Source organism: Abramis brama (assembly GCF_963993115.1).
Source record: "Abramis brama genome assembly, chromosome: 4".
Lineage (NCBI taxonomy): Eukaryota > Metazoa > Chordata > Actinopteri > Cypriniformes > Leuciscidae > Abramis > Abramis brama.
The window spans coordinates 30,806,404-30,833,679 of NC_139966.1; the positions used below are offsets into that span (position 1 = coordinate 30,806,404).

A 27,276-nucleotide genomic window follows, 5' to 3' on the forward strand; every position below is an offset into this window, starting at 1 on the left:
ATGTGACTTTAAGAATAATAAATTGGTCTGTTCCTGATATCCAACATTATAGTGATTCTGATTGCTCTCATTTGTAATGTGCATAATGACTGTAGGCTGGTTTTGTAAGCTGGTTTCCCAGATTTCCACACAGTAACTCAAATATGGTAGTATAAGTGTATTATACAGAATATGCATTGATTTGATATCCAGAATATATCTTGATTTATTCAATATTGCTATGGTCTTTGACAGTTTTGCTTTAACGTGTTTTATGTGCGGTACCCAGCAGATTTTTAATTAGACTGAACTCTATTAATATTTTTTTTATATTGAATTGCATTTATATTTATACTGGTTCTTTGAAGATCATATTTTTTTACTCTTATATGCACTTCAATGTTGACACTTGTATAACATTCATTATGAACTCCTACACTATTTGTAATACATTTTTGTATTTTAATATTGGCCAAGATCTCGCTGTCTTTTATTAGTAGTTTTAAATTTTCCCACCACATCATGGACAACAATAATTTAAATAGTTATTTCACCAAGAATTCTCCATTCGCGCTTTAGGATTACAGGACTTTTATTTTAGTTTGGAGATATGACGTCATAAGACCGCGCCGCGCTCCTGCCTCTGTTGTGATTCGGCTGAACAAAGGTTTGTAATTTGTAAACGTTTTAAAGTATTTAAATCAATGCTAGTTGTCCAGACAATTTTATACTTTTTGCAAGCGATTTAAAAATGATTCATTATTATTAAAAGTAACATTTGAATGATTTATATACATTAATGTTCATCCACACATCAGTAACAGAAGAGGTGCGTCTCATTTCGCTCCCTATATCATCAATAAGTTTATTGTAAAAACGATTTTGGTCACTGGCGGGTGGTGATGGAGAAATGGAGCTTTTGAATCCCCGAGTCAATCGAATCAAATGTTTAGCGAAATGATTCAGTGATTCGAATCGCCGCACGCTGATCAAAACCATAGATATAATAAATACATAGACTCCCATCGGCCGCTTTGGACCGTTGCTGCGATACGCCAACGAGTCCGCCATATTGATCAGGGCAAGACCGCTCTATAAACAACTACAAGTAAACGGGGAGCTGCGGCTTTTCTGGACAAAAAGCACAATAACGTTTAGATTTCTCAACCGATTTCAATGGTTTATGACCTGCGTGCAGTACGAGAAAGGTTTTGTCTCCAATTATATTTATATATATTAATTATATAATTTATTTCTAGTTTTTCTCCTAACCTTATTCTTGCAGTTTAATACACTGTTTTTTGTTTTATCATTCATACCTAAACAATAATGTCTTTATATACATTTTATAATAGGCTACAGGGAAAAATAAATAAAATTGTCTCTTCATTTTGAATGAAAATTTAAAAATGTGTGAATGCAGCGGGAGTAATGGAGGTCACAGCTCTTGGAAATAAGCAGATTCTCAGTCTGTGTGTTTTTTTCATAGCCCTGTACATGTATCTATAAGCGTTTTACTGATTTTTAATGTCAGTAATATGTCAGTGTTATACAACTACGCCCGTTTCACACATACTCCGTTTGCAGTGCATATGCGGTGCAGGAGCAGCACGCGCTATAATGCTTTCACTTATGCTGCGTTTGCAGTGCGCAACTGATCCACGGCTGTACCACAAACACATTTACTCACTATTTGTATTTCAAATCTAGAAGTTATCAGCAACTTTTATTTAAAAAAAGTTTTGTCACCAGTGCGATTCTCTTTGTACACATGCACTCTTTAATAGACGTATTCAAGTTTAAACACAATTTAAACAACGTATTATTCAATGCATCACTTCTATATATAGATTATATATTAAGTTGCTCAAGCAATTGGTAACATATTTAACCATGTAGGCTACTTATATTAAAATCGTGAACATTTTAAATTAAAACTTAAAATTGACAAAAACAGCAGACTCATACTTTTTCTTTTGCATATAATTAAATCTGTATACAATAAATCTTGCATGTCACAAAGAACTTGTTTCTCCACCTCCACGAATGAGACGAGTGTCGTTGATCGCATTGTTGAAGTAAATGTTGTTTTCCTTGCTTTACCCAGGTCTTAAAGTAAAAAGATGACTGTGAAAAATAGTAGTATTTAATGGGATCACTACATTTTCATGTCAATTTGTGTTCATTTTGACCACGAAACATGCGCTGTCACTTTAGCGCGTGCAGCACTATAGTGATATATAAATAAAGAATAGTACAACTACAATACAGTATAAATTTCATGAGATATAAGTGTAATATAAGGTCAGATGTAATAGTTTGCAAATTATTATTATTATTACTATTGTTAGCCTTAAAATACAATTGAGTATATTAAATTAATATTTTTCTTACACTATCGCATGGCTTCGCTTCAGAAGGCCTTTATTAACCCCCCGGAGCCGTGTGGAGCACTTTAATCATGGATAGATGAACAGAAACAGCCATTCACTGCCATTATAAAGCTTGGAAGAGCCAGGACATTTTTTTATATAACTCCGACTGTATTCGTATGATAGAAGAAAGTCATATACACCTAGGATGACTTGAGGGTGAGTAAATCATGGGCTAATTTTCATTTTCGGGTGAACTATCCCTTTAAGTATGATATAGGCCTAGAAGTAATATAACTGAATAAAATAGTATAGCTTAAATTGTAAAATAATATAGTCAGTAAAATAAAAATAGTAAATAAAATAGTGAGTTGTGAATAGTACAATAATATACAAGTATAAGTGGTATAGTAATAATAGGCAGCAGAAGTCTCTTGAGCCCCTTTCACACAGCGCGATGATCCCGGCAAATTGCCAGAACGCCTTCTGTGTGAACACAAACACAACCCGGGATTGATGCCGGCATCGATGCCGGGTTGGGGACCTAGTAACATTGCCGTGTTCAGTCCCGGAATGTGCACTGTGTGAACAAAAGCCGTAATAATGCCGTGTCGTAGTGATGACGCTCAGAAGCCGTGATCGTTCGCCAGCTGTGAAACGGTACGTAATGTACAAGTTTATGATCAATTCAGAGAAAAAAAAGCCCAAGCGTGGTTTCTCACATCGATGTCACGTGTCTTTACGGGATTTTTATGTGTTGCGTGTGAACGCACTCTCTGATTCCGGAAAATCACTGGCAGCGTGAATGAACCAAAATCAAACGAACCCGGGTCAAATCCCGGGTCACTTTATCTGTGTATTTTCCGGAATCTCTGTTAGAAAGGGGCTTTGGAAATGCAGAGAACAGTCTTTTTCCAGCCTTCCTTGAGGTTTGTGTTGTCCTGGTTCCACTGGCCAAAACGGGGGAAATAAATAAATGAGCCATGATTAGACGACAATAAATCAAAACACCTCACTCTTTGGAGAGATGAGTCGGTTTAGCTCTATCTGTAATTCTGTCCTATCAGTCATCTGATCACTGGATTGTACTGAAGACTTGCCATTTACATTAGTTCATAATATAAACAATAAAATAAGCTCAGGCTTCATTAGAATTGTGTGAACATTATATTATCGCTTATAAAGTCTAATAGCGTTATTGCTAGCTATTAATAGTTTGACTTTGGTGGCCAACTAGCTGTCATCATAATGTTATAATGAACAAATACATCAAAACAACTGTTCAGTCTGACCTGTGAAAGCTAATTCCCAGAGATCTGGTCTGGATTGTACGACAGTTTGTAAAACCTCAAAATAGTCAGGCACCTTTTCTTCAGTCTACTTATGAGAGTTATGACAAGTTGCCCGGCAAATATGGCTGCGCCGTTGACATACGATCCAGCAGCCAGTGGGGAGTCTATATATTTATTATGTCTATGGTCAAAAAAGTGTTGATGCAAGGAGAACAAAAACATGTAATGACAACTTTAACAAACCAATTTGTATGAAAGTCTCTAGAATCTACAAGCCAGCAAATACCACATGTAAATACTAAATGCCTTAATATTAAGTATCTGTATAGTGTGTGTTAGTGGCTTTTATTAACATCATTTTTAATTAAGTTATTTTTTATTGTTTGTCTAATCAGGTGATTTAAGTCCATTAACTCTCACTCTGACTGACTCTCTTAACACTGAACTACTGAACGAGAGCTGATTGAGACGCATCCAGAGATTTAGTTTGGATTTATTTTTCCTTTCTGTTAATTATTCTCATCTTATCGTCCAAACACACAGAAAAAGACACTATTGTAAATAGTGACACACTATTATAAAGATGCCGTTTATTAAAGAGGAGAGTGAAGACATCAGGATTGAAGAAACATTCAGTGTGAAACAAGAAGATACTGAGGAACAAACAGGTTGGTTTCATTCTCAAAGCTTAACTCAGTCATTTGATCCTTATTAAAATGTCTACAGACACTACAGAAAAAAATGATATTTTTTAAGAATGTCATATTAGTGTGTAACATTAAACCCAATATCTGAACTGGAACAAGGAAAACCATTTATGCCTATCACCAGTGGTTAAATTGGCTTTTGTAGGGAGGGGGAGCCCTTATTTACGGTGCATGGTCATCATTAAAAATCGCGCCATAAAATGACTTAATGTGTTTTTACACCAAAGGGGCTGTTTTTCCAGTATTAATGTGTAAGGTAAGGTTGAGTAGTTATTCAAACAAAGATAAATACTTTACAATTTTTTTTATTTTTTTTTACCTTTAATGTTAACAAGCAGGCAACGGATTTCACCCTCGGAAAACGTATGAAATTGAACATGTTTGAAAATATTGGTTGACAAATATGTAAACATCTTTTTAAACAAGAAAATTATATTGATTTAAGAGAATCAGGGCCAATTTCTTTGGCAGTTTATGTTACATTTGATTTAATCACAACTGGGGAGGTAATTACTCAACTCAATGCATTATGAAACAACCCGAACAACACTTGTGCAGACGTGTGACGTGTGCAGACATAACAGTTTACACTTTAAATACATCACATTTACTTATTCACATACTACAATTCATGCATTCATCAGCTTCCAAATAGGAGTAAAGGCAGGCTCCTCTGGTTTATGCTGCCTTTGTCTACAGGCAGCATGGTCTGCTGACCTCCGTGTCATCACCCACTTCCTAACAAACTTAGTTGGGTTCCACAACTCTAGTGGTGGACCCACTAACTTTACGAACATCAAAGAGGACACATTGACAATCTTCAGCTGATTTCTCAGTGGTGAAACAATAATATTCATCGCTGAAAATCCCCTTTCACATTCAGCTGTGCTCACAGCCAGTGTATCTACTTGGGTTTTAATTTCAGAAGACCCTCTTTAATTGCCATGTTTGGGTTTTGCTTGTAGTCCCTGAAACCTTGTTTGACACTACAGTAGTTCATTGCCAGACTATCACACAGCTGCCTCAATTCTTGTTCTCCATACAGCAGTGGCACTGGAGAGGGCCAGGTATCAGGTGACAACACATTTATTTGATCAAAAAGCTCCCGCTCATGCTCTGGGACCATCCTGGACTGCATGCTACAACTGAGTGCATGAAAAAACTTTCCGTGATTGATTTTTATTTGTCTTCCACCAGTTTTCAATGGAACCCCCTTAAAAACACCATCTTGAACAGCCTGACAGGCAATCTGGTAATGAGGGCCTGGTGTCTCCATCATTGCTAAGAAAACATGCCTGCCGTTTAACTTTTTTTAAACCTTCTGAGAGACGAATTTCTCTGTTTTGTAATGCTTCAGACAAGTCTTTAAGCTCTTCTAGAGCATCCAACATTAGTCCCAAATTGACAACAAAACCCTCTGAGGATAATTTAGCTGCAAGCCCGTCATACATGCACCTTTCAGCCGAGGTCCTGGATGTATCTTTACCAGCACTAATAAAGTGCTGGTGCAAAGCACCATACATATTCCAGACAGCCTCAACTGTCCTGTAGGAAGAGGCAACCCATCTCACATTTAACACACGACCTGTTTTTCTCAACTGTGTGCCCACTACTGATGCAGCCTCATCCAGTTCCCTCAAATTCTTTGGAGACTGACTATAAAGACAGTACAGCTTATCCAGGAAACTGGTAAAGTGGTTGGTTTCTACACAGCTCCTTACGGCATCCCCAACTGACAGCTCTAGTCTGTGATTAAGGCAGTGCCAGCCAACCACTGCTGGATATCTGGCCTTTAGCTTTGCATACACCCCTGCTTTTCTACCCAGCATCACCGATGCCCCATCTGAGCAGAAGCCAAGAAAGCACTGCTTCAGAAACTCATCATCTAACCCATTGTCCATGAGACACTTGAGCAATGCATCAGTGATGCCATCTGCAGTAGTCTGTTCTAGCTCAATAACCTCTAAGAAAAAAGTGAGTGGGTCTGAATTTTGAATCGATGCGCGAATGTATACAACTAAACAAGATTTTTTGCTAAGTGTTGTGCTCTCATCTATCAGGATGGACACTTTGGGCCTTGTATTCCTGATGCTGGTCATCAGGGCATGTTTCATTTCTATTGAGATGAAATGAACAATCTCTGTGCATGTGACATTAGTGTGCAAAACTCTCCCCATATTAAGACCATTCATGCGCTGTAGGTCGATGAGCGAAGGGTGATCTGTGTATGGGCGATTTCTTTTGGCAATGTGATATGCCGTCCTAAACACCTTCTCAGTGGTGCACAGCTGTTCTTGTTGTGCTTTTAGGAAGCTGGCATCTAATGTATTTTCTTCTTTTTTTTCACAGATTGACTCTGCTAATTTGTGGCTATGCGACGATACGTGCTCGCATATTTTTTTCCGTAACGATCTCATCTGCTTGTCTTTAGTATCCCCATAAGGTTTAACTCTGCCATATTGCCACTCTGATGAAAAAGTGTATTTGTTTGAACCAGATCTTAGCACACCTGGTGACCCTGCATCTCTGCATATTTCACATCCCAGTGCATTATTAGATAGGAATATAAAAGAGTATTTGGTTTTGAAGTGTTCATATTGGGCCAGAGTCCAACAAATTGGCAAACTGAGGGGCTGAAGCTAGGCTGCTGCTGCTACCACTGCTCAGGGCTGAAGCTAGGCTGCTGCTGCTACCACTGCTCAGGGCTGACGCTGGGCTGCTGCTGCTACCACTGCTCAGGGCTGAAGCTAGGCTGCTGCTGCTACCACTGCTCAGGGCTGACGCTGGGCTGCTGCTGCTACCACTGCTCAGGGCTGAAGCTAGGCTGCTGCTGCTACCACTGCTCAGGGCTGAAGCTAGGCTGCTGCTGCTACCACTGCTCAGGGCTGATGCTGGGCTGCTGCTGCTACCACTGCTCAGGGCTGATGCTGGGCTGCTGCTGCTACCACTGCTCAGGGCTGAAGCTAGGCTGCTGCTGCTACCACTGCTCAGGGCTGAAGCTAGGCTGCTGCTGCTACCACTGCTCAGGGCTGACGCTGGGCTGCTGCTGCTACCACTGCTCAGGGCTGAAGCTAGGCTGCTGCTGCTACCACTGCTCAGGGCTGAAGCTAGGCTGCTGCTGCTACCACTGCTCAGGGCTGAAGCTAGGCTGCTGCTGCTACCACTGCTCAGGGCTGAAGCTAGGCTGCTGCTGCTACCAATTCAATTCAATTCAATTCAAATTTATTAAGCCATTTCAACTAAGTTGATAGGAATTTGTCTTGGTATGCTCACATACAGCTTAATTGACATAATACACTGACATTACAACATGTTCCACACATACTTCACAACAACAACAAATACACGGACATAAAAGCCTCATATTGCACATGAGATAAGTTAGCAGAATGACCAGATGAAGGGTGCTTGAAAACAGAACCACATATAAAACATTCTGGGAGTAAACTGATATAAAAGCATTCGGTATCCTAGCCTCAGACCATATTTAGGTGACGTATGGCCTGGGGATAGGTACTGTCTCTGAAGCGTGATGTTCTACTGGTAATGCTTCTATACCTCTTGCCTGATGGCAAAATATTAAATAAATAATTTGCTGGGTGGGAGGAGTCAATGGTGATGTTTCTTGCCTTCTTAATGATTCTAGTGTTGAAATGTGAAGCTATGGAGGGCATACTACAGCCTATGATCTTAGATGCTCTGCTCACTACTTTCTCAAGCTGTTGCTTGCCTTGACTGGTTGCATTACCATACCAGGACAGGATAGAGAATGTTAGCACGCCTTCTATGGCGGCTCGGTAGAAGTGAGTCATGCATTTCTGGCTGACCCCAAATTTCCGTAACTGACGGAGGAAATAAAGTCTCTGATGGGCTTTGTTTACAATGAGACTGATGTTCAGGTCCCATGAGAGCGACTGGTGAATGGTGGTGCCCAAGAAACGGAAGGACGGGACCCTCTCAACAACCTGATCATTGATGGAGAGGGAAAGGTGTTGAACAGTCTTCCTTCTAAAGTCTACAATCATTTCTTTTGTTTTAGTTGTATTGAGGATTAAGTTATTGGCCTCGCACCACTTCACCAGCCGCTCAACCTCTGCCCGATAGTCAGTCTCATCACCATCAGAGATAAGGCCTAATATGGTGGTATCGTCTGCAAATTTTAACAGTTTGACTGATGTTTGATTGGATGTGCAATTATTAGTGTAAAGTGAAAATAAAAACGGGGACAGGACACACCCTTGTGGGGCGCCGGTATTAAGAGTCCTCGTTGATGACACATGATTATTAATTTTAACAAATTGTTTCCTACAGGATAAAAAGTTCAAAATCCATTGACAGAGAACAACATCAACACCCATCACTAAAAGAGAATTATACAGCCTGATAGGGATAATGGTGTTGAAGGCTGAACAAAAATCAAGGAACAGGATGCGAGCATATGTATTTTTTGACTCAGATGTTGGAGAATAAAATGAACGCTCAATGACACTGCGTCATCTACACCCCTATTTGCCCTATAGGCAAACTGATGACAGTCCAGTGTGATATGCGCTAGTTTCCTGCAGACCAAGCGCTCAAATACCTTCATTACAGTCGATGTGAGCACAATTGGCCTGTAGTCATTTAGGCAGGTGATGTTATTCTTCTTAGGCACTGGAATAACCATAGCTGATTTAAAACAGATAGGTACAGTTGAGGAGGAGAGAGACCAGTTAAAGATGTAAGTGAATATTGGAGTAAGCTGGTCTGCGCAGTTCCTCAGCGTAGCTGGTGTTATACCATCAGGCCCCGCAGCTTTCCTGATATTTTGATGGTGCAGCAGCCTCCTAACATCATGCTCTGAGATTGTAAAGGGGGGGGAGGGGTGATCGACCATACCCGTTAGAGGAAGGCTCAGAGAATTAATCTGGGTTACTCTGGGCTCAAATCTGCAGTAAAAATCATTTAGCTTCTCAGGGAGGGAGGGGTCGCAGTCTGAGACGTGATGCTTGATCTTATAGTTGGTAATTGTCTGCAGACCCTGCCAGACACCCTTAATGTCATGGACTTGGAGCTTATTTTCAAGTTTCACTCTGTAAGTGGCTTTAGCTGTTTTAATAGCCTTTTTGAGTTGGTATTTGAGGAGTCTGTATAGTGCTTTATCATCACATCTGAATGCAGCGTTTTTTTCCCTACATAAACGCCTTACATCCTTGTTAAGCCAAGGCTTGTTGTTACTGTAACTGATGACAGTTTTGATGGGAATACACACAGACTCACAAAAGTTTATATAAGACATTACAGTATCAGTGAAAGTGTCAATATCATCATGCACAAAAACACTCCAGTCTGTGACATCAAAACAGTCTTGTAACATGTCTATGGCCGGAGGAGAGTACCACCTGACCCTCTTTTTCACTGGTTTAGTTGTTTTAAGTTTCTGGCGGTATTTAGGGACAAGTAATACAGTGTTGTGATCAGACTCACCAATCGGGGCTCTGATTAGAGCTTGATATGCTTCTGGAATGGGAGAGTAACACTGGTCCAAAGTTTTATCCAGCCTGGTAGGAGTATGAATCTGAGGCTTGTATCTTGGAAGAGCTTTCTTCATAGATACATGGTTAAAGTCACCCAGCAACAGGATTACAGAATCCGGGTTGGAGTTTTCCATGGCGAAGATGTGATCAGCCAGTTCCTGTGTCGCTGACGTCATCGCAGCGCTCGGTGGAATGTAAACAACACATAGTATGACGGAGGAGATTTCTCTCGGTGAGTAAAAGGGGATGCATTTAACTGTGAGATATTCCAAGTCCGGCGAACAGTTGTGTGATAGAGTTTTGGTATACACACACCAGTTTCGGTTAATATAAATACAAACACCGCCGCCACGCTGCTTAAGGGATTCGCTGGTGCGATCTGCCCGATGAAAGGTGAAGCCATCCAGTTGTAACGCAGAGTCAGGGATATACTCGTGCAACCAAGTTTCTGTCAGGCAAATGGCAGAGCAGTCTCTTAGATCCCGTTGGGAAAGAATGAGGGCAGTAAGTTCGTCCTTCTTGTTTGATAACGAGCGAACGTTGGAGAGAGTGAGGCTCGGGAGGGCAAGCCTGTGCCCCCGGTATCTTAACCGAACCAAAGCTCCTCCACGCTTACCTCTCTTCCTCAGCCGGTGTTTTGGGTGTTTCCAAGGGAAACCAGAGAATGGATCCGGCACAAATGACTCTGAAACCGGCAAGTTGTCCCGAATGTGGATGAGTTCGGCTCTGTCATATTGAATGAGACCGTCGCAAGATTTCATAAACAAACAAAACAACAAATAGACCAAACAAACAGAGAGCAAAACCGAGTCGCCATAGTGCGGCGCCATCTTGGTTCTTGGTTCCACTGCTCAGGGCTGACGCTGGGCTGCTGCTCAGGGCTGACGCTAGGCTGCTGCTGCTACCACTGCTCAGGGCTGATGCTGGGCTGCTGCTGCTACCACTGCCATTACTGAGAGCTGGGTTGCTGGTTGTGCTTTTCTTTAGGGCTTTTCTACTAAGTGCATAGTTCCAAACATCAAAATTACTGACACTGCACAGGCTTACATCTTCAATCTCTATCATTCTTTTGATATGACAAACAATTGCAGCATTAACTTACCCCCCAAAAAATCTTCCAGGGTCCGCTTCATGTTATAGATCAATGTTTATTCAGCATCTGAATGAACACAATCAGATTTTGTTTAATCTTTTTTTTAAAGTGGGACATTCTAAAACGCATAACGTGAAAAAGCTTAGCGTGGTTTAATGTACCTAAAAACGTTTGAATAATGTATCAATAATCACCAAATTTCTCTCTCGGGAGCAATATGAGAGAGAAATTTGGTGATCACTGATCGTTGTTTAGGTACATTAAACCACGGTAAGCCTTTTCCTCACAATAGGCTCTAATGAAGCAGACACGCGTAATGTCAGATTACATTGTAACAACGTAGAATTGTAAGACGCCTCAGGCTGTTCAGTCACTGTGAGACGACCTTCTGACCATTTTTTTGTAAGGCGAGATAGGCCTATATATAACCACCATTTAGCATTTAATGTTTTGAGGTTAATTTTGAATTAGTCAGATGTTAGATAATTATATACTTTTTAAATATTTTATTTTTAAATATCAAATTGGTGTAAAAAAAAAACATTTTAGTAACTAAGCAGAATTGTATTAGGTAACAACAATTTATAATGGTACAATATCTGATAAGCTACTTTTTTTATTGCTTGATACAAATTTTATGATTTCAAATCAGTTCAGTGCTTGTGATTTGATTCGATATTGACTCATTTGGATAAATATTAGGTAGGCTACACAAGATAGGCATTTTTCTCAAGACAAAAAAAAAAAAAAACTCACCTAATCAGCCCAGACATATAATGCGTTTTTTTATTATTATTATAACAACTGTATTTAACATTGTTCATTAGCTAGAGATCATCCGTTCACGTGACGCTATAGGGATCTGTCACGTCACATTTACAAGCGCCAAAACGGTATTTATTGCTTGAATTTCGAAATAAAATTGACAGAATCTGAGAGATGAGATTATTTTTTATAACATAAGTATCTTGCTCTGTCTTGTCTGTCGGTCTCCGTGTCCTCTTTGCTTTGCGATTTTACTGTTCGTGAGAAAATTGATGTGTGGCGTCACATGAGAGCGTGAATGCGTGAGAGTTGGCTGCTATGGCCTTAGCAGACATATCAAATGAAAAACTAAACAGTGCGAGTGAGGCTACATTAGTCACATTAGAAAATATTTTGTTGTTGTATTGATTGTTCATCAATGATCATTTGACTAATCATTTTTTTTAAAGGCAAATCATGCAGAAGACTGCTAGATTGATCACTTACAACGATCAGATGAAAATTGACACTAAAAAAGAGAGAAAATAATTATTTTCATGCCATTCACCATAAAATCAATAAAAGCTGTTATTTATGAACATATCAAAACATCTGAAAATGTACAAAAGAAACTAACAAATAAAAGGAATATTAAGTCACAATACAACATATTTTCATTATTGAAAATAATTTTACTTGAATATGATTAATATTTTTTCCCTGGTTGTATAGATATAGTACCTTTATTGTATTTTTTTATTATATAAAAAGTGCAATTATTATTAATATTATAATCTCACACGGGTAGGCTAGGCCTACTGTATGCTTAGTCATTTCTGTCTCTCACTCACTCTCTCAATGTAAATAGAGAGAGCGCTCGCGCTCAGAGCGCTAGAGGAGTTCACGCGCTCGCGCTCAGAGTGTGTGACGGTGAGAGAGGAGTTCACGCGCTCCTGAGAGAGCGAACTCCCGCACTTTAACGCAGCCAAATATTAGAGTAAAATATTATTAATAATTGTAAACTTACTTAAAAAAAACTAACGTTAACTTTACCAACATGAATCTGAAACGAAATAGGTTTTCTCAATCCTAGCAAATCGCTCCATATTGTGTGAATGACGTCAGGCAGATATAACGGTAATAGCGGCGCTGAAAAGTGTACCATATGGGAAAAAAGCCACAAAAAAAGGCAGAAAGACATTGTTTATGAGAACAGATGTGTACGTTTAAAATACAGGCTGTAAATTGTATACTTTTATTATATATTTATACAAAAAATACTTTACCTCAGTAAAACTCTCAGTCCGGCGATGACCTCTCATCCAAAGGGTTACGTGGCTGTGCGCGCGATGGGCACGTATCCCTTGCTTATATACCCTGGATCTGGTTCTTTCGCGGTCTTTTGCACTTGGTGTGAAATAACGTTTATTTTTTTTCTTAATTATTATTATTATTATTATTATTATTATAAGCAAAGTTCATTTTGACGGGATATAGAAATACTACTACTACTACTAATAATAATAATAATAATTATTATTATTATTATTATAGCACTTTTAATAATAAAAAATATATACTAAAAGTATATGGTGTAACTTATAAGCAAAAAACAAAAAAATGTATGTCATTCCATTTTTTATACAGTATAGGCTATTTATTGTTGTTATTATTATTTTTTGCCATAATCCACCTCTCTCTATTTTTCCCTCACAATAATTACGTATCTTATTTATCTGAGGTAAATTAAACCAAATACTCACGTATTCTAGATAAAGACAGCACAATGAGCCCATTGGGCGGTTGAATTTAAAACTCTGATTTTGCTAGACGTTCGTGGGTTTCCATGGTATTGGTAACGTCGCTGGTGGGCGGGGTGCTTTACCAGAGAACGCAGGGATTAATGCATTATGACGTCTGATAATTCCATGTAGCCTGGGTGTCTCTGTGTAGTCTTGCTAATTATTCTCATATGCCATATTTACCAGGAGATGAAAAATAATTCAAGTGGAATAACAATATTTGGTGCCAAAGGAGACGGAGCTGAGCTCTGGCATGGTGTGTTGTGGACCCGAGGAGGCGGAGCTGCGCTCCGGCCCAATTTAACCTATGCCTATCACTAAATTATGCAACATTAACAAAACATGGATGTTACAGTAACTAAAATCCAGAGGGTCAAAACATTTTACACATTACCATAATAAATATATTAACCCCTTAACGCCAACTGTCGCGAATTCACATCAAACCCCTTCCATTCAGACTGCAGGCGAGATAGCGTGTGTATTCCCCCAATGCCTGTTTGTGCACATTCGATACAAACCTAGGAACCTTTTGCACGCACTGGCATGGTTGCCAGGGTAGCGGTTTTCCCGCACAATTGGGCTATTTTAAAAAAGGAGTCGCAGGAAAAATCGAAAAATGTAGACAAAGATAAAATGAAAAGGGAACCTTTTATTAGTGGGTGTTGATCCCGGGAATGAATACTTGGCAACAACCGCTGCTGCTCGCGAGACACGAGTAAGCGCGTCACATGTGCTTTTGACTCAACATCACAAATCAAGCATCATCACGTCACTGACATGAGAGCGTTGTAGAAGCGTCGGTTCGGTTGTCCGTGGATGAACAAGCAGCATTCTAAAATGTCAGGTAAATGGTGAAAGTATGTAAAGAAGTATCGCAAAGAATGGGAGACAGAGAAAGGATTAAAGGAGTGGATTCGAAGTGGTCCAAATGATGATAGAAAAGCGTTCTGCAAGTATTGCAAATATGAAGTAAGAGCTCACCACGGTGAGAATTCTTTGCTAAATATAATGAGGATTCGAGCTTACATGCAAAGAAGAAACATATGCTGCCATGAATTTAAACCATCACCACGGATGCTTTCTCTCTTTACTGCTGAAATCTATTCAGCACCACCTGAGAAGGGTGGGGAAGAGAGCACAAATTTCTAAAATAAAACAGCCCTGAGATTGTATATAGTTCTGTTCAAAGCTGTAATCAAAATGCACAGTTAGACCATCTAAGAAGAAAATGTTATGAAAGTTCTGGAAAAAGAGAAGACAAACAACAACAAAAACAAAGGGACAAGTGTTCAAGTTCACCCAGTAAGCATTTTGGTAATAATATTGATAAAAGCCAGTGTATGTTAATTTAGTTTAACAGTGTGTTAATTTTATATATTGATGCTTGTGTGTAAACAGAACAACCTCAGATCTGGAGAGAAAAGCATCAGAGAGAAGTGCTGAGAAGAGAAAAAGTATGTACAAGTTAGTACTTCTGACTAGGAGGGTCAGAAAATATCAGAGAGGACATGTTCGTATTTGACCTTTATTGTATGAGATTGTGTATAATAAAAAACACAGTGTGTGATTTTAAGAATTTGGGTAAGACAAAAGGCCAAAACTTTAAAATTAAACTTATACATATATAAATTTATTTTAAGGCCCTTTGTGGGAATCCAGCCGTCGTCTAATCTGACTGGACACTGGAAAATTGGGCTAGTTTTCATTCCATTTGGGCGGGTTTTGAGTTGTCATTGGGCTGGAAATATTTCTGGGACCTGGCAACCCTTCTCGTAGGACCATTCGGAGTGGGAAGTACATCCGGTTCACAGAAGCTAATATTTTGGTTAGCAAAATCGACATATCAAGGCTGCAAATGTGGAGAAATTGCCCAAAATGAGGTAAGTTGTGCCAAGATAAAAATATGTACCAGCTTATTGATTGCTTCTATAGCTATGTTATTCAAATAGACTTCATGTGACGAATATTTTTTACGTACTTTGTAGATTTCTGTTTGTAGCGAATTCGTGACATTCGTCCATAACGGCTGGATTCGGCTATAATGGCTACCTATAATAATGCTGTATTTAGATGGCTTTCAGCACTCGCATGCATTTTATTTAGGCAGATTATTTCTATAATCATTACAAAAATAGCATGTTAGGATATAAAAGCAATTCCTGTCCTTTGTTTTAACACAGAACATAATGAATGCAACAACGTTCTATGGGAAGCGACCAGGTGGACTTCAGGATTCCATCAGTCGAAAGTGACGACAGCTGTCTCAGTGACAGTGGGGATAGTGATGAAGACTACACTCCTACACCAGGTGATGAAAGCAGCGATGGTGAGAGTACTGACAACAGCAACAATGATGAAGACTCTGATGTACATCCTAGCACCAGTGCTACTGCTGCAAAAGGGAAATCAGCTACCACTACAAAAAGAAAAAGACAAAAGGTAGTATGGAAGACAGTGAAGCAAAATAAGTCTGCAAAAGACATTCCAATTTGGCAAGGTGCTCTTCCAGATGCTGATGCAATCAGATTGCCCATTCAATATTTCAGAGAGTTTTTTGATTCTGATCTTTTGGATACTATTGTGGAACAAAGCAATCTTTATTGCACACAACAAAATCCAAATGGTGCCCTCAAATTGGATCAGAATGAACTGGAGCAGTTTATTGGCACTGTAGTGTACATGAGTGTTTTCCATTTACCGAGGTCAAGAATGTACTGGTCCAGTGCATGTCGAGTACCGCATGTTGCTGATGTGATGTCCCGAGACAGATGGGAAGAAATAAAACATTTTATTCATTTCAATGACAACATGGCACCCAACAACAGTGATAGACTTTTCAAAGTCAGGTCACTTATTGATTCACTCCTCCCCAAATTTCAGGCTCTCCCTCAAGACCAAATGTTGTCTATTGATGAACAAATGGTGCCATTCAAAGGAAAAGAAAAAGGTCTCAAGCAATATATCCCCAATAAGCCATACAAATATGGATACAAGATCTTTGTGCTTTGTGACACAAAAGGCCTGGTGCATTAATTTGACATCTTTGCAGGGAAAATTGAGCCTGTACCAGGACTACCAGACATTGGGGCAAGTGGAAACATTGTGCTAAAGCTTGCACAAGTTATCCATGGTGATGTCAATCATCTGGTGTACTTTGACAACTGGTTTTCCTCCTTGGATTTGTTTGTTGCTCTTGCAAACAATGGGATACCAGCTCTTGGGACTGTATGGCAGTGTCGCCTGCGAGGGTGCAGTTTCAGTGCAGACACAGAAATGAAGAAGAAGGGAAGAGGCACATTTGAAGAGCAACAGGTTGTTGTTGACAATGTGGAAATAAGAGCAGTCAAATGGTTTGACAACAGAGGGGTGATCGTTGCAAGCACTTTTGCCAGTGCACAGCCTGTTTCCAACATTGAAAGATGGGATAAAAATCTGAAACAGAAAGTGACTGTGGAATGCCCAAGCATCATCAGCCTGTACAACAAGTTCATGGGCAGCGTTGATGCTCTTGATGCACTGATTGCATATTACCGCATCCACATAAGGTAAAAAAAAGTACTACCATAGACTCTTTTTTCACTTGGACATGTGGACATGGTCATTGTCAACAGCTGGTTGTTGTATTGGCGGGATTGTGAGTCACTGACAGTCCCAAGAAAAAAGCAGAAGGATTTGCTTGCTTTCAGAACATCTGTTGCACAGGCACTCTGCATGTAAGGCAAGGATCTGTCAAAGAAGAAGAAGGGGCGGCCTTCATTGGATGTTGAAAGAAGAAGTTTGAGAAGAAGAAACATCGAGGTCCAGCTACGGTTATGCCGACCAAGTCCGTTCAGATGCTGTGGGTCACTGGCCAGTGGTTGAAAGTGAGCGACAACGCTGCAAACTCCCACATTGCAAGGGCCAGACTGTAATCAAATGTGCAAAGTGCACCGTTCACCTGTGCCTCAACAAAAACAAGGACTGCTTTCGTGAATTCCACAAGTAAGACTGTTTCATGCAAAGACACTTCAAGTGACATGGTCACTTTCCACTTTCACATGACAGATGAAAAGTTCAGTAATTGTTTGTATCCTGAGAACTTTGAAATCTAAAAGCAGGCCAATAAAGGAGTGACTCATGCATACACTAACTGTTTCATGTATCTGCTAAACAAATCAATCTCACAATAAGCACATTAGGCAATCTGAACTTGGACATTAGGAAACACTTTAAATCATCCACCCTCTCTCCAGAGCTGTTGATTTACATATTATAGTGTGTTCTTTTGTTCACTATGCACTGGAAAAACAAGGAAAGAGTTAAACAGAGTGTAACATGGAATGTATAAAACTACTGTCAATGTTAGGGAGTAGGAGAGTGTTTTGTTTCTTGCTGTTGTCAAGATTCATTAATTTGTCAATTAAAGTTTAGAAGTTCTAACAACTTTGTGACATGAATAAAATCTACATACCTGAGATGGGAAAATGTGTTTTAATAATTTGACCATTTTGTAAAAAAATTTTTTACCATAAATGCCTGTTGTCGCTAATTTGCATCATACCTAAATTTATATCTATTCTATATGCTATAGACAAATTAACAATCTCAACTTAATTTAGCATCAGCTTGGAGCCTGAATCACACATAATACATTTTTTTATATAATTGTAAATAAATTCAGGCGTCAAGGGGTTAACATACCTAAACATAATAGCAATATTTGATGACTCAAACCATAAGCCATTCTTTTTTTTCAACTCCTCTCAGAAGAGCTCACTATACAACTAGTGTCCTGCAAAAAAAAAAAAAAAAACCTTAACTGTCCTAGAAGTTTTCCAGGCAGTTTGATTGAAAACCTGGAGGCATCAATATTTAACACTGACATAATACTTAATAGGAAATATTTGGGTGGCAGTGGGAGATTCAACTATAAATGTTGGTAACACTTAACAATAAGGTTAATTAGTTAGCAATAGTTAACTACATTAATTGGCACAAACTAATAATGAACTGCACTTATACAGCATTTATTAATCTTTGTTAATGTTAATTTCAACATTTACTAATACATTATTAAAATCTTGTTAACATTAGTTAATGCACTGTGAACTAACATGAACAAACAATGAACAGCTGTATTTTATTAGCTAGTGTTAAAGATGAACAGATACAGTAACAAATGTATTTCTTATGGTTAGTTCATGTTAGTTAATACATTAACTAATATGAACCTTATTGTAAAGTGTTACCTAAATGTTTATTTAGAAAGAAATGCAATGAATGCTATTTTTTCTCCTTTTGTGCGATGATGCACATGGACGATAATAATATTTAGATCCTCTTAAAATTCAGAGGGCCAAAAAATGCTTAATTTACAACTAGCAAATAAGTTAACAAAATACAAACAAAACATTTGTACATTTGTATTTTTTACAAGGTTTGGTGAGCAAATATAACAGCTAGTTATTTTATAACAAATTAACAATAGATGTCTTAAAACTGTTTAAATATTTGTAGTTAAGCCATGGTAAATAAACAAATGTTTTCTGTAAACTGTAGACTGATTTAAAGGGCATATTGCAGTTTTTTTTATTTTTATTTATTAATATATAACATACATTATATGAAAATACCATATGAGAAGTTAATGCCGGATTTAAAATAGTTTTGCAAGACATAAGGACACAAATTTTGTAGAAAATGTAGAAATGCTTCTTTTTTCATCATTACGTCATATTACGCCACGAGAGGGAGTCGTTTGCCGGGCTCTGCGTTTGCTCAGTGCAGAGTGTGTTGGTATTCAGTAGGAGCGGTCGTGATTCAGTGTGTTTTCGGTGATTATTGTATTTCAATTAATCATCGTCAAGGTAAATCATTGTGAATTATGGCTTGTCAGGACATCAAGTCCACAGGTTCCCGAACAAGAACAAAGACGGTGCCTGGGTGCGTTATGTGCAGTTAAGAGACGCACCCGGTGAGAGGGATCAACACCCACACTTTTTCTGCAGTTTTTCCGCAGTTTTGCACAATCGCTCCTCCGTTTCTCTGGCCGCTCTGTGTCTGCGCTCGCTGTGGCTGCCTCCTCTCCCCCTCGCTCTTAAACATCACACCGGCTTTGAGTGTGACCAGCTGATGATTGGCTGTTCTGCCTTAAGTCCCGCCTCTCTTGGTGTGTTAGATTTATCGGTCAGCTAGTGCTGAGGAGGCGGGAACTTATCTGAAGGGAACTTATCTAAAAACTTTCGAAGTTTTTAAATAAGCTTGATATGTGTTTGGGAAGATGTTCTGTTTTGTTGACATGTCAAGTGTTTTCGGTATTATATTTTGTTTTTGGACTAATGCTAATTGCTAATTGGGATATTGTTCAGCAGCTAGCTAAATTTGGTTATGTATGTGGCATGCAATGTATAAAGTAACTATGATGAAGAAGGCAGGGAATTGATTACAGTTTGTGAAAGAGGTCTATGAAGGAAGAGAGGCCATGTGTGTGTGTTTGTGGGTGGTGGGTATTTCCATCCCAGGTGCACGCGTGTGTCTGGTGTGTTCAAATTCACAATTTCATTTCAAACGTTTTGATTAGGGTGTATGTGAGGATGTGGCCAGGAGTGAGGAAGACAGAGATGAAGAGGGAGGAAAAGACAGACACAAAGCGGGCAGACAAGAAGCAGGCAGACACGAAGCAGGCAGACACAAAGCGGGCAGACAAGAAGCAGGCAGACAAGAAGGCGGCAGACCATAAGCAGACAGACAAGAAGAAGGCAGACCAGAAGAAGGCAGACCAGAAGAAGGCAGACCAGAAGCAGGCAGACCAGAAGCGGGCAGATCAGAAGCGGGCAGACAAGAAGCAGACAGACCAGAAGCAGACAGACCAGAAGCAGGCAGACCAGAAGCAGGCAGACCAGAAGCAGTCAGACAAGAAGAACAGAGTGAGGGAGAGGTCAGAGAGGATAAGGATGAAATGGTAGAGAGAGGAGCAGAGAACTCAGACGTGGCTGTTACTCGCCATCAGTTCAGTAAGCCAAATCAACCAGATCCAAAATTAATTGCTAAACAGTCCTTGCCCAAATATACTCTGAGTTTTCAACTCAGTGGTACCAGAAATTTCCATGGCTCCATGTGAGTCCTGATGTTGAGGGTGTATTGTGCTTTTACTGCTCCAAAGCCTTTAACTCTGAGACATCACCTCTTGCCAAGAATGCTGATTCAGCATTCATTTCATCTGGGTTTAAAAATTGGAAAAAAGCCCTTGAGCGATTTACTGTGCATGAGAGATATGATAGTCATAAGACAGCCATGACAACGCACATCTATGAAGATCGATCAGTACAGGTTCAGCTATCTAGTGTGAGTGTGAAACAGCAAGAGGAAGCAAGGGGATGTCTTCTCAAAATCATTGGTGCTGTGAAGATGTTGGCTAGGCAGGGCTTACCTTTTAGGGGCCATGAATGTGGTTGAACAGGTTCTGAAGTACAAATCAGAGGATGACCCCTATCTAACCAAGTGGTTGACAGGTGGTAGAAAGGATGTATATACTTCAGCTATGGTTCAAAATTAAACGAGCCTGCTTAAATGCTGTGGGAAAGGTACCAGTGTGAAGAGAGGTGTTTATGATGTGTGTGAGTGTGGGTACAACCGAGGATGAAATGGCTTGAAGTAGGTTAGTGGGAATAGGATCAAGCGGACAGGTGGTAGGGCGATTGAAAAGGAGGAGATTGGAGACTTCTGCCTCTGAAAGTAGAGAGACGGAGGGTAGAAAGGGTGTGTTAGCTGGTAAAGTGTGTGTGTCAGTTTGTGGATTGGTAAATTGGCTGGTGGTTGTTTTATTTATAAAGAATGTAGCAAAATCGTCAGCTGTAAGTGTTGATGAAGGAGGGTTGAGAAGAGAGGAGAAGGTTTTGAAAAGCATGCGAGAGTCAGGAGAATTGTTAATTTTGTTGTGATAGTAAGTCATTTTAGCAGTAGAGATATTAGCAGAAAAAGAAAAGAGGAGGGACTGATAAAGACCAAGGTCAGTAGGATCTTTCGATTTGAGACACTTCCTCTCTGCACCCCTGAGTTTAGAACGATGTTCACGGAGAACATCAGATAACCAGGGGGCAGAGGGTGTGGCGTGGGCTGGCCTGGAGGAAAGGGGGCAGAAGTTGTCCAAGCAGGATGTTAAAGTGGAGAAAAGATTATCAGTTGCACTGTTAGTATCTAGTGTTGAAAGCTGATCAGGTGGAGGAAGTGTGGATGAGACCAGAGAGGATAGGCGAGAGGGTGAGAGTGAGCGTAGGTTTCGCTGAAAAGTGACCTGTGGAGGAGTGTGTGTTGTGTTCTGAGGCAAGTTGAGGTTGAGAGTGAGGAGGAAGTGATCTGAGGTGTGCAGCGGAGTGACCAGTGTATGGTCAGTCGAGCAGTAGCGTGTAAATAAGGTCCAATTTATTACCTGATTTGTGAGTAGCCGCAGTAGATACTCGTTTGAGGTCGAATGAGGCAAGCAGAGTGTGGAAATCAGCAGCCTGAGGTTTTTCTAGGTGGATGTTGAAGTCTCCAAGAACTATGAGAGGAGTACTGTAGCGTTAATAGAGTGATTCTGACAATTTAATTTAGCTCAAAAGAATTATTAATCAATTTATAGGGAATTTGAAAGAATCACTTATTACGACCGAGCAAATGACTCGTTCAGGGTTCATTTGAACCGGCCGTAACTATCCGCTCTGCAGCAGATATAAATTTCCAAACTATAGTGAAACACTATAGTTAGCAGGGTAACTTAGATCAGCAGTTTAAGACATTAAATTCGTAAGCACATAACACAAGTAACACTTCTCTAAAATACAAACAAGACTTTATTGATTATTCTAACACATAGACTAAAACTAATACAAACACACGCACACACACATTCATACGAGTTGCAGAAAGGAGAGTGAGAAAAGAGTGAGTTTAAGAGTGTGATGATGAAATCTCAAGATTCTATGCACTTATAAGACATGACCTGAAGAACCATCAATCATTAATTTAACCCTTCTTAGGCGGGTTATTAAATCAATACAATACACCAGTTCAGCTTTTAGTCTGGAGGTTACTTGCTTGTGTTACGTAGGGATTCCCTTTTTGTCTGCATAAAAGGGGGTTTCCTGGGTTGTTGATGTCATTGTGCTTGAATAGATGTCTGGGGCGGCCAATCACGTGGTGTGTTGGCGGATGAATGAAAGTCTTTGTTGAAGCTGGCTTTGCAGAAGAAACGTGGACTGAAATCTTGCCGCAAAACTTAACTTAGAACCGAGACTCACAACGGAAACAGAAAAACAGAAAAGAAAGAAAATTGAGAGGAGAGTAGTTTGATGGCTTGAATGAAGCTGTTGAACCCATTCTTCTGATCTTGATTTGGGTTATTTGTCTATATGGTTACTTTTTCTTCAGAGAGAGACAAAACTTTGTTACGGGTCTAAGATTTTAAACTCAGAAGTTCGTCCAACCTCCTTAAGAGATTTGACCAATTAGACACTGGCTTTATTTAGGAGGTGGCGTTCTCTTCACTTCTTACCATAAATCATTGCTTATCTGGGATCTCCTTACTAGCAGAGAGAACAGAGGCCCCAGTTTAGACATCATTACTATTATAAGAATATGAAACATTTTACACATATTTCAATCAAGCCATCTTTTGAATCAAGAGCATACGATCATACTGATATGAAACACAACACACTTTCATTCAAACATCTAACAGTTATAACCATTAAATGACCATTATATGGGATCTAAGCTTATTAAACATGCATATAAGTGGTAGAAACAACATCGAATTATTTAGTTGCATGATGTTTGATTATAAGTCCATCGAAAACTGTTCTGGGATGATTTTATGTATTGTTATGTGTAAAATCTCAGTTCTGTGGTTTGAAAAGATTTTACACCCTGAGGTCACTCAGAGGTCCTAAGAAAAAGATGGTCTGTTTAGTACCTCTGTTGTGGGCTCGAGCAGCTTCTGCTGTTATCTTGATCGGGCACTGAGCTGTGCATCTCTGAGCCAATCGTTCTTTTCCAAGCTATCTCACATTGACAAGTTCTTCCTTTAGTTTGGCCATAAAAGTTCTTAGTGTAGCCTGGCTGGAGCCGGGATGGGTGATTTGGGGTCTGGAATGTTGAGTTCTGTGTGGAGTTACGTTTGAACAAATCACCTGGAAGATTCATTTGTGTTTGGTTTCGCACTCAGTCGTTACAGTAGGCCTACCGTCCTCAGGGAAGGATGAGAGTAGCATATCAGACTCCGTCTCAGTCTTTGCATTGTGTTTCTGTGTGTGCCACAGTAAATAAAAAAAAGCTGAATTTATAAAATTAACCCCGTTCAAAAGTTTAAGTACCCCTGATTCTTAATACTATGGAGCCCCTAAAGGGACATGGTGATGGGAGAAAAAATACACCCCATTGTGAAAACATAAATTAAAATGAGTGAACAAAAATTAAGGTGAGTTAAACCCCCTATTGCCCAAAGGGGGGGAATTCAGAAATTCTTTAAGTTTTTCTGCAAAACTGAACAGTTGAGAGGACACTTTTCTAATAGGAATGTGGTTGGGAACCCCTGTATTAAACTCAGGTTAACTTGTATTTCTCTTTTTTTGCCTTAGACCTGATGCAGCTGAAAGAAGAGAGTGAAGAACTGAATGAAATGGAAGAAAAAGATCAGTATGAGAAACATTGTGATTTCATAAATGGAGAAAAATCTTTAAGTTGCTCACGGATCGAAAAGGCTTCCTCACTAAAAAGAGGTCAAAAGACAGGAGCTAAAAGTAATTTCAAATGCCCTCAGTGTGGAAAGAGTTTTAGTAAACATGGATATATTAAAGTCCACATGAGAATTCACTCTGGAGAGAAGCCTTACTCCTGCCAACAGTGTGGAAAACGTTTCACTCAAAAAGGAAGCCTTAAAGTCCACATGAGAATTCACACTAGAGAAGAGCCTTACAAGTGCAAACGGTGTGGAAAAGGTTTCACTGAAAACCAAAACCTTAAAGTCCACACGAGAATTCACACTACAGAGAGTCATTACAAGTGCAAACAGTGTGGAAAAAGTTTCACTAAAAAAGGAACCCTTAAACTCCACATGAAAATTCACACTGGAGAGAAGTCCTACACATGCCAACAGTGTGGCAAAGAATTCCTTCGAAAGGGATGCCTTAAAAAGCACATGAAAATTCACACTAGAGAGAAGCCTCACACCTGCAAACTGTGTGAAAAGTGTTTTACACATAAACAAACCCTTGATTTCCACATGAAAACTCACACTGGAGAAAAGCCTTACGCCTGCAAACTGTGTGAGAAGAGCTTCTCACGAAAAGATAGTCTTAAGACTCACATGAGAATTCACACTGGAGAAAAGCCGTTTGTATGTGCTCAGTGTGGAAAGAATTTCAATCGTAAAGAAACACTTAATTCCCACATAAGAAGTCACACTGGAGAGAAGCCTTACACCTGTAAACTGTGTGGGAAGTGCTTCTCACAACAAGGAAACCTAAGGACCCACATGAGACGTCGTCACACAGGAGAGAAGCCATTCGTATGTGGTCAATGTGGGAAATGTTTCTGCATTAAAGTAAACCTTAATATCCACATGAGGATTCACTCGAGAGAAACTGTTTAAATGTCATTAGTGTGGAATGAGTTTCAAAAAAGAAATATGTATCTGTTAAATCTGTGTATATCTATGTTCACACTGCAACTGAAAGTTGGCCAAATCTGATCGTCCACCTTATTGAATACTTGTTTTATTTGCATTATTATATTCTTTATACTTTGACTTTAGGCTTTTTATTTTCTTTCTCTTTTCTATAGTCAAGTATTAAACAATTTCAATTGTAGGGCGACGTCACTCCATTCTTGAATATTGACACCTCAAAATCAAAATCTTAGTTTTACTTTGAAATGCCAAAATATGAATGAAAGGTTGCACATAAAAGGAAATAAACTAAAGATAAATTATACAATGCATTGCAATGTTTATCATTTCATTTAGTGAGTGATTGCACAGGTAAGCATATGTTGTCAATCTGAACTTGATCATGACTACTGTTGGGGCTCATCTTTTAAAATCTGGATGCTGGTTTCAGGGACAAAGTTTCTCATCCCTGATTTACACAATGCAGATTGCATCTTAAAAAAGGGCCACCATCTCCACAAACACAAAGTTTAGTTTTTTGTGTTTGTGTGGTTGATGACACATTTGTCCCTGGTGGGACAGGGGTTGTAAACAGCAGAATACCCAGTGATAAATTAACACTGCACAGTGTTTATATAATCCACACTCAAGAGTGTTAAAAAGTAACACTGAGCAGTGTTGAAGTTAATGAAATAATTAAGTGATAATTGACCATTAGAGAAGACACTTGCTGTAAACAAACAGAATCACTAAAAGAAGGGGAATTTTGCTGTTTTATTTATTTAATTTGAGACAGGTGTGTTTTATTAGGGTTGGAACTAAAGTCTGCTAGACACTGGCCATTCAAAACTGGAAATGAAGAGCCATGACTTACTGTATCAGATTATCCAAAAGACAGGGTACTTGATCAGGGAGATTCCTTGAGCAGATTCAAAAACGCAAGCCAAGTAATAAAGGTGCACAATCCCATAGCTGAGGAGAACTCAGCAGATGTCTGTATAGTTATAGAGCAGGGGTATCCAACTAAAATTTAAAGAGGTCCAGTTAGAGAAAAAAAATTGATCAAAGGTCTGGAAGATCATAATGTCTAACTATTTAGTGTGATATATATTTAAGTAGCCAAGTAGTTGTATCAGCATCTGCATGTAATCAATACCTGACTGTCGAATCAAGGGCTGCATTTCAAAATAAGAGAAAATAAATAAAATGTGAACATTGTGAATGTTCAAATAAAGTGCTTAACTTCAGAAAAATAAAATAAAGGGAGTTTAAAATTTCCCCTTTTCTGTTTCACATCTTGACTCAACAGTCTCAACCAATTTGAGACCACTTATTTTCTGTGATCTCAAAAGACAGGGTACTTGATCAGTGAGATTCCTTGAGCAGATTCAAAAACGCAAGCCAAGTAATAAAGGTGCACAATCCCATAGCTGAGGGGAACTCAGCAGATGTCTGTATAGTTATAGAGCAGGGGTATCCAACTAAAATTTAAAGAGGTCCAGTTAGAGAATTTTTTTTTTATTAAAGGTCTGGAAGATCATAATGTCTAACTATTTAGTGTGATATATATTTAAGTAGCCTAGTAGTTGTATCAGCATCTGCATGTAATCAATACCTGACTGTCGAATCAAGGGCTGCATTTCAAAATAAGAGAAAATAAATAAAATGTGAACATTGTGAATGTTCAAATAAAGTGCTTAACTTCAGAAAAATAAAATAAAGGGAGTTTAAAATTTCCCCTTTTCTGTTTCACACCTTGATTCAACAGTCTCAACCAATTTGAGACCACTTATTTTCTGTGATCTCACTTCAGATTTGAGTAGGTATGTTTGTTCATAACCTTTATGTTTTGCCTCATAATGGCATTTCACATTGCCACTTTTAATAAGTGCCATGCTTTCTGAACATATGAGACACATATGGTTTAGTGCTCCCAATGGGAAGTATGAACAGAAATGAGTCTGTCCAATGAAATGCTCTATTTTTGCCATCCACTTTTCTTTTTTTAGAGAGCGCCATTTGTACCTTATTTTTATCTCCCTTTCTCTGTCTCACTTTCGCAGTGCTGTTCATATGGACCAGTACGTGCTTGCCTCGTAGAGGCGATTTGAGGTGGCTCAGCGCAAGACGTACTGCTAGTATCTC

At 39.2% G+C, this 27,276-nt stretch overlaps 1 protein-coding gene across 2 annotated transcripts; it reads left to right on the top strand.

Annotated features, from left to right (window-relative positions):
• The first annotated feature begins 578 nt into the window (after nucleotides 1–578).
• LOC311080503 (piggyBac transposable element-derived protein 3-like) lies at nucleotides 579–25,456 on the top strand. 2 transcript variants are annotated; one of them, XM_084110497.1, is made up of 7 exons: nucleotides 594–646; nucleotides 4,187–4,311; nucleotides 14,907–14,962; nucleotides 15,149–15,388; nucleotides 15,689–15,816; nucleotides 16,389–16,455; nucleotides 16,558–17,962. In XM_084110497.1, exons 5-7 carry the CDS (start codon nucleotides 15,793–15,795, stop codon nucleotides 17,055–17,057), a joined length of 591 nt encoding a protein of 196 aa, XP_083966623.1. In that variant the 5' UTR covers nucleotides 594–646; nucleotides 4,187–4,311; nucleotides 14,907–14,962; nucleotides 15,149–15,388; nucleotides 15,689–15,792; the 3' UTR covers nucleotides 17,058–17,962. The 2 variants fall into 2 exon arrangements, with proteins under 2 accessions (XP_083966622.1, XP_083966623.1); XM_084110496.1 differs by lacking the exons at nucleotides 14,907–14,962; nucleotides 15,149–15,388; nucleotides 15,689–15,816; nucleotides 16,389–16,455; nucleotides 16,558–17,962 and adding an exon at nucleotides 24,104–25,456 and having other exon boundaries at nucleotides 579–646.
• Nucleotides 25,457–27,276: the final 1,820 nt, after the last annotated feature.